Source organism: Epinephelus moara, chromosome 22 (assembly GCF_006386435.1).
Source record: "Epinephelus moara isolate mb chromosome 22, YSFRI_EMoa_1.0, whole genome shotgun sequence".
Taxonomy (NCBI): Eukaryota; Metazoa; Chordata; class Actinopteri; order Perciformes; family Serranidae; genus Epinephelus; species Epinephelus moara.
In genome coordinates, this window is record NC_065527.1 from 4,960,436 (window position 1) to 4,968,973 (window position 8,538).

The following is an 8,538-nucleotide window of genomic DNA, read 5'->3' on the forward strand; positions in this document are numbered from 1 at the left end:
GGCAGCTGAGTGAAGTGGAGCCTGAGGAGGAAGCACTGGTTAGCCCCGGTTTCACTACAGGCAGATTCACTCGTTACAGGGGCGAGGGAATAAAACCTGAACAGCCAATTAGAGTGATCTCTCTCACCGACAAGCTCCGCCGCCGATTCAACATGCTCAATTGGCCGAAAAGCTGCCGACGCCGAAGTGCCGACGGTGCGGGACACACCGCAAAAACTAGGCCGACAGATGCTCACCGACGGCCCGATTTTGGTCGACGGCCGACCGTCGGCTTGGTGTGTCAGGGCCTTTAAAGAAAAACCCCCCCACCAATTTACGGTGTTGTACTGACATAGTGCTTTTATTTTGAAAGAGACTGTATGCAAACTTTACATTTCCTGTGAAAACAGAAGTGTATTTTGAAAACAGACAGTGCATGTAATAGGCTGAAGTTGACACGGCGTCCCAGAACGTCAACAACCAACACACCAAGGGTACCTTGCATGTCTTATGTCCATGACCAAACGTGGATATGTGATGAGGTCGGAGTGAGAATGTGTTGGCCTCTTCGGTAATTCGTCCATGCATGTAGGAACTAGATAACAATGAACACAGACCTTACTGACACATGAGGTGAGTAGACATGTACAAAGGCAGCTTGATCTCATTATTATAAGTTTTGCAATGACCTGATTGAACTGAACATGTGTGTTGCATAATTTTTACCAAACAATACTTGTTAATCAGTTCATTTTCTACCAAATGTAATGTTGCCTTCAACAGGGGAAAAAATGCTGGGAACAGGATAGCTAACAAGGATTTGGTGAGTGTTTTAAATGCCTTTGCGTGACACCGACATATTTAATACATAATCCATTAATACATCGTGTTGTACAGTGCACTGAGTGCAGAGAGGAATGGTTTATGAATGTCAGTATGAAGGCCGAATCTGATTTACAACAGGTGATGATCCTCAATCCAGCTTTCATGAGATATGTTCATGAAACTTGGCTGTTGAAGAAGGGCAGGTATCCATCCACTGGCTTCCTGACTGTGGCTCTCAGCCTGCAGATTTGTGATGAGGTGAGTTCAAAGTACACAAGATACCCATAATGTCATGCTGTTTCACTGACTGACAGCTGGTGGCAGCAGTGCACCGAGAAACAATGATGCACCAGCAACGGGAAAGGGAGAAGAAGACTGCTAGATTAATGCAAGTTTTAAAATGTTCAAAAAAATCATCAAATTAATACAAATATATCATGAGAAATGTGTTTGTGTTGATCACAGTAGCAATAATTTGTAGCTGAGCTTAGATAGTTTAGATGTTGGTGCAGGAATGGGACCTAAAATCCAGACATGAGTTTGATTTCAGCACTCCTGGTTCCCTCCTCTTGTAATCAATGGGTTTTTGATTGGATGCCTGAAAAAAGGTTTTTACATTTGTTCTTTGTTTGGAGGCTTTCACATTTCACGTTTTCAGGCTGGGAGAGGATAGATAGGGGTCATTCGGCCAGGTTCAGTCTCTCAGTAACCAGCAAAACATTTAAAACTGTGTAATAACACTATAACACACAGTCCAATGATTGAACACTCTGATTGTGTATCACTAGATGGCAGGAAAGTCCTGAGCTACCAGTTTCAGATGCCTGTCATCAGTGTTTGCCCGGCTAAAGAGGGTTGTAGTGGTGCAGCCTCCCACTCGTACCTGTTGCTTTTGTTCAGCCACCTTATTGTGATCTTTTCAATCAGCATTTCCACCACGCGTGACTGAAAATATACCCCTGCAGCATGACCAGAATGCAGCACTTTTGTTGGCAGGTGCCTAATGAAGGGAGGTGATCTTTACGTAAGACTGACTTTATCTTCAGCATAATGCCTAACTGTCAGAGCACTGACGGTTCTTTCAGGAAGTGTCGCAAGCATCATAGCAACACTATTGACAGTGACACATGGATTGACAAACAAATTAGTGTTGTGCCTTGTTTGTTTTGGGTCAGGTGACAATGAGTGTGAGAGAACATGATAGATGTTTGTGTGAGCACTGAAAACAAGTGTGATCTTATATTTTAGTTGTGGTGTAGACTGGGACAATCTTACTATATAATGATGAAAACTCTGTCTGTGTGTCTGTTCCACGTTTTTCTCCTCACTGACTTGGTCAATCCATGTGAAATTTGGCACAGTGGTAGAGGGTCATGGGAGGATGCGAATGATGCAATATTACATCAATTGGCCAAAGGGGGGCGCTATAGCAACCGATTGAAATTGCAAACTTTGAATGGGCATATCTNGTGTATAACATCTCAAGGGTTTCACCCATCACCACGCAACTTTGTAGGCATATGACCACACATAATCTGAGGGGACCCCTCCATTATTGACCCCATCAAACAAAATGGGGGCCCTAGAGAGCTAATTTCTTATCTAGGCCTAACCGCCATATGGATTTTTACTAAAGTTAGTAGATATGTAGAACAGGACGCCTCAAGGTGACTGGAGAAATTTAACTCTAATTGGCAACTGGGTGGCGCTATAACACCCAGACTCCAAATCAGAGAATCCTGGACACACCAGGACATCTGGTGACTGTAGTCCAAACTGAACAGAAAGAAAAGCATGTAAATATGATGATTTGCCACGTTACTAATTTCTGTTTCCTGTCTTTATGCTAAGCTAAGCTAAGCTAACTGTCTTCTGGTTCCAGCTTCATTTACCATACTGACATGAGAGCAATATCGATCTTCTTATCTTAACTCTCGGCAAGAAAGAGAACACGGATAGATTTTCCAAAATGCCAAAATATTCATTTAAGGTTTAGGACAACAAATTGTTCAAAAGGCTAATTACTAACAGTGGAATGCATGAATGAAAATGAAAATGAAAATTCATTAATTATTTATTTAAAAAAAGCAAATTTAAAAAGTTTACAGTCAACAGTACTTTAAGTTGAATCCTGCTGAGCTTGATGGTATCATTTTTGTTTTCCCAGGTCAGCGTTTTTGGGTTTGGAGCAGACAGTGACGGAAACTGGAGCCATTACTTTGAAATCCTCACAAACAAAAGGCTGAAAACTGGACCTCACGCAGGAGCACATGAATATGAAGTTATTCAGCAACTATACCAGAAGAAGAAAATCCGTTTTTTTAAAGGATCCTAAAATCCATTTTTGTTTCTGTCTTTGTCAACTGCACTAACACGAACAGAACTGAGCACTGGAAAAAGTCATTTGCAGTTGATTTGGCCTTTCATTAGTCATATTTATTCAGCATCTAAATGTGTTTACGTTCAAGTCATTTTGTGAACTTCAGTTTTGGTTTCATAGAATCACGTCCTATTGTTCAGTCTGTTTTTTCGTCCACCATTTCACATACTCCACTGTCTAACATATGGAAAGTAGCCAAACCATCCATCATGTCTATAAATAGGTGCAATATCCGAGCCCTATATTAACACTGGTAAAAACACAAAGCAATAAAACATATAATCATTTATCAGTATGGCTTCCTAGTGGCTCTTCTCACACTTATTGCCTTAGTTTGGCTCAATCATAGAGTTGTAGCCGCTTATTCTTCACAGGGTCATGCAGGTGCTGGAGCCGACCCCAGCTGACAAAACGCAGGGACTTGAGTCAACTATTAACCTACGCTGCATGTCTTTGGACCTTGGGAGGAAGCCGGAGAACTCAGGGAAAACCCACGCTGACACAGAGAGAACATGCAAACTCCAAAAGAACCCCAGCCGGCCTCTGGATCTGAACCCAGAACCCTCTTGCTTTGAGTTTTAACCCCAAAAGCCAGGCAGTATAGTTATTACTGTAATGATATCCTCAGTTGATCGTGGTGTAACATACATACTCAGACATGCTGCCTGCTCCCCTTTATGTATAGTATTGCACTGTTGGTCATGAGTTTGTGTTTGTTTGTTTTTCCTCCCACATGTTTATGTTGCATTTGCCTTTTTGACTTTATGATGCAATGAACAAAAAGACTTGTCATGCACAGCAGGTGTGACTGATATTACTGATAATGGCTGTGTTCCATTTGGGTGGTTCAGTATGATGACTGTTACCATGTCCAATGACATAGTGGAAACACAGCTATTGAGTTACTGCCATTAGACCCATATGTGCCTTTATTTTGTTCCAGTGTCAAGTTTGCAGGAAGAATGCTGTGAAATTAAAATCCAGGTTAAAATCAAGGTTTGCCCTGACTGTCTAAGCAAATGAGGCATTTGTTTGCCAGACCCTAACTGATAACACACTAATGGGACCGGTTTTGCCACTTAAGCAAAGTGTTTGCACACTGCTTCCTCATAGGACGCTGACATGCTTTATTTAGAGAGTAAACATGTGACATTACTGGCTTCATTAAGTTGGTAAAATGATGCCTTTTGTCATTTGGCCTTATGTGACTTTAAATGTTCCTGACAGCTTTATTCAGTTAGAATGGGCTGAAAAACAGCATTACTAAATTAGTGATTAGCCATGGTGAACAGATGAGTTTTGAGGGTGGATTTGAAAATGTCCAGTGAAGGGGCGTTGCGGGTTACAGGGGGGAGAGAGTTCCAGAAGGTGAGGGCAGTGACGCTGAAGGCCTGGTCACCAAAAGCTCAGAGGTGTGAGTGAGGGATGGAGAGTAGGCCGGAGTCAGAGGAGTGCAGAGATCTGGACGGAGTGTAGGGGTGGAGGAGGTCCGTTATGCACTGTAGGGCGAGGGCATGGAGGGACTCGTAGGTGAGGAGGAGGATTTTGTAGATAATGCAGGACCTGACCAGGAGCCAGTGGAGATGGATGAGGGTGGGGGTGATGTGCTGCCAGGGCTTGGTGCGGGTGAGGACCCTGGCAGCTGAGTTTTGTACATATAGGAGCCTGTTGAACCCTGAACAGGACACCACTGCAGTAGTTCAGGCGGGAAGTGATGAAGGAGTAGATGAGTGTTTCTGCAACTGAGTCAGTGAGTGATGGCCGGAGTCTGGGGATGTTTTTCAGGTGGTGGAAAGCAGATTTGGTGACAAATTTGATGTGGGTCTGAAAATCAGACTATCATGTTTTTCCCAATAATGCACAGATTTAGGCATTATTTTATCTCCAATGGCTCAAAATATAGTGCATATATAGCTGCTGTCAATGGGAAAAAATTGCCCCAAGGGAGTTTGTTCAAGTGGCAACTTTCAGGCTGAAAAATGAAGCCAAAGCAGGAGTGCCAAAAACTGCAGTTCCTCTAATGGCCACTTGAGGCTGACTCCAAGAGCGAGTCAATCGTTAGAGACCCACATGCCCTGCTTTACAGCAGAAATAATCATGTTTACAGCCTGGTACCAAAAACAATTTTGGTCTCTGTAGTTAATCTCCTCCCTCATGTCAACTGTACAGAGCGGACATTTTACTCAACCACTTACATTTTATTAAAGCGTAAAGTTGCTCATATTTAAGGGCGAGGCCTGCATGGTTTCGCTACACCCTGTGAGTAAGATCCACCCCATGCTAAGCCATAGCTCCACCCTCTCGTTCAAATGTGATCACTTCTGGCTCCAAAAAACCGAGATGGCGATGGCCGAAATGTCGAACCCAAGTCTATGAGCATGTCCTCAGATGCGCCTCCAGGTTTGGGCTGAGCCCTGAATGTTTCCAACATCTGGCTCTGTCCCCGACCACTGCTGGTGGCTCACAGTCAGTTACGCTGGCCCTGGAGTGCTTGAACTGGAATCCAGCAAGCAGCCACTTTTTCAAGTTGTTATCTGAGCCTTCACCAGAGCTCTGACAGCCTGTAGAATCCAGGATGTTGACAAAGTTTCTACCCTCTACCACAGAAATGGCGGGTCATCTTCATCACCAGGAAGAGTGTTGACAGGCTGGTTGCTGTCAGCTTGGTGTGTTTGACTTTCATCATGTTTGGCACAGACATGTCTCAACATGGTGTTATTGCAGAGGTCTCTCTGCAATAACACCATGTTGAGACATGTCTGTTGCACGCAGAGCAAACACTGAGCCTTCAAATAACTGTCATCCTAAAACTCAACCTGTATCATCACATCAAAGTCGTACATCAGAGGTTTATATATCCTACTGTCATGTTTAAAGACATATATACATATACTTTACAAACACACATATATCTATACATACATGTCAAGTGCTACAATGATTCACAACCCATTTTTTCTCTCTGAGTAAAGAGACGATCCCTGATGTAGTAACATATTTTATGGATATTTCATATCAAATAAACACATCAGCGCTCAATAATATATATTGATCATCTTCCAAACCTCAAACATTGAGAGCAGATGAAGATAAAATGATCACTTGTTCAGATAACCAATCTGCCCCCTGCTGCCAAAAGGATGTAACAACTGATCAATGTCCTCCTCACAGGCACAAATCATCTACAGATATTATTGTCAGTCATTCGCTATCTAATATATTGAAATATGATACAAATGAGAGGTGATATTGAGAGGTTATATTTTAGTTTTTATTCAATCTTTGTATCCATGAAACTTTCAGACCATGACCAAGAGCCTGAAGACATTTCAAACATAAACCACTTCCTGTGTATTGTATAAATAACTGTGCTTAATTAAGTAATTTATTTAACCTTTATTTAACCAGGAAGTTCCACTGAGACTGAAAATCTCTTTGACAACAGAGACCTGGCCGAGGTAGCAGCCAATCAAGAACACATTAAAATGCAACAGCTACAACATATAATACAGAAATCCACAATAAAACAACTATGGTGGCCTCTCAAGAAAAACAAGCACATGTCTCTGTCACCACATTCTTTATGATGCCCTTAAATTCATCCATGGATATAATTGTTTCTAATATTAGATGTTTTTAAGAGATTAATCTGCTTCCTGTTTTATTTTGTAGATCCTCTCCTCATGTGTCGAGTCCAGTTTTACTTACTTACCCGCCTGTTTTCTGTCTCACCTGTCTCGTTAGTCCCTCCCTGTTCCCAGAGTCTTCCCTTCACACCTGGGGCCTGTATCACGAAGCAGGATTAATGTCTTAGCGAGGTAACTTCAGGGTTAACCCTGGGTTTTCGGTCTCACGAAGCCGGTTCAGTTCTTATCGGGGTAGATCACCATGGTAACTTACTCTGAACGGCTATCCTGCTCCGGAGCAGGGTAAGTTCAGGGTTGAATCTGATCCTATAAAAAGCACCACCCACTGGCCAATCAGCTGTTCGGAAAAAAATGACTCCGCTGACAGAAATGCAGCCCAGTCATGACGGGAAGTTTAATTCATTTGATTGATTTTGATTTGAAAGTTTATTTTGAACATTAAAAAAGAAAAGAAAGCAACAACAACAGACAATGAAAAGATTGTTCAAAAAGGAGTGGAAAGAAGTCGAACTTTCATCCCACCCCTTCATAAGAAAGAAACTGATCATTTGCGGACACTTAATAGCACCATTAATTAGTGCCAACATTTTGTTTTGTTGGAGGAAATGATCCCTGTTAAAGATAATGGGCCTAATTGACAGCTTTGCTGCTGGAAATGTGGAAAGTAGCCTATCATGTCTACACTTCATGGTGTTTGAGGGATTTTCCTTTTTGTTTTTTAAAGAGGGAGACTAGGTATATTTTTGCGCAGCTGTTAATTTCTAACACAGCTCAATATCAGGATGATTTTATTCAGACTATCAATTTGGTGTTGATATGATTTAATTGTGGCGTCAGCTTTAAGCTTTATTGTAGCATATATAACGTTATGACAAAGAAGACCAATTTATCAGACGCAATGATGTTAGACGATAATTGTAATACACGCAATTCATCTGCGCAGCATTGATTTCATGGGATTCAAGGGTGTGATCAGTGTCAGATGTACAGGTACAGGTACTGTAGCTACTTGAACCAGTGATGAGTAATTTAACCTACACATCATTTTATTTGCTACCTTGTTTTGTCTTGATTTTTCCCTCTCTCCTCCTCTATTTCTTCTTTCCTGACCCGTTTTTTTTTTTTTTTATTATGTGATTTCATTGATGTTTTGACAGGGGAATTTCTTTGATAAGCTTTTAGTGGCTTCTAACCTCTCCGGCACTTTTCTTTTTTTAATCTTGTAAATTTTATACTGTCTGTTTTTAACATTATGTGCAAATAAACTAATCTAAACTAAAACTAAACATTATTCATCCTGTTATGCGTTGCCACGCATGTTTCCTCCTCCTGCAGCTGCCACAGTGTTGGCCTTTTCTCTAATGTTGCTTTTCTCCTCCTCATATTTTAGTAGAATTAATCTCTGATCCTCACAAGAAATACTTTTTTTCCCCTCACATATGGCGCTCAGTGAGGACGCTCAGTGACGCTCAGTGACGCTGCGCTTCTCTCATGAATGTGATTGGTCCGCTGCGTGCGCATTCACGGCTCTTGATAAAGCAACCCTGGGTTGAGTTACCGAGTTGATACCCAGCGTCGTGATACCAATTATCCTGATTGCCATTGTTAGGGTTAGTCAACCCAGGATAGGTCTGGGTAACCCAGGAAAGGTTGATCTCGCTTCGTGATACAGGCTCCTGTTGTGTGTTAGTCTTGTCTGCTCCACCC

The 8,538-nt window shown here is 41.9% G+C and overlaps 1 protein-coding gene across 1 annotated transcript in view; it reads left to right on the plus strand.

The window, feature by feature from the left end:
• The window catches only part of LOC126384364 (CMP-N-acetylneuraminate-beta-galactosamide-alpha-2,3-sialyltransferase 1-like), a 13,880-nt gene extending 9,723 nt beyond the window's left edge, over positions 1 to 4,157 (plus strand). The window contains exons 5-7 of the mRNA XM_050035385.1: positions 763 to 802; positions 943 to 1,062; positions 2,972 to 4,157. Of these exons, the coding sequence (XP_049891342.1) occupies positions 763 to 802; positions 943 to 1,062; positions 2,972 to 3,139 (328 nt within the window). The 3' untranslated portion in view covers positions 3,140 to 4,157. The remainder of the gene's footprint in view (positions 1 to 762; positions 803 to 942; positions 1,063 to 2,971) is intronic.
• The last annotated feature ends 4,381 nt before the right edge of the window (positions 4,158 to 8,538 follow it).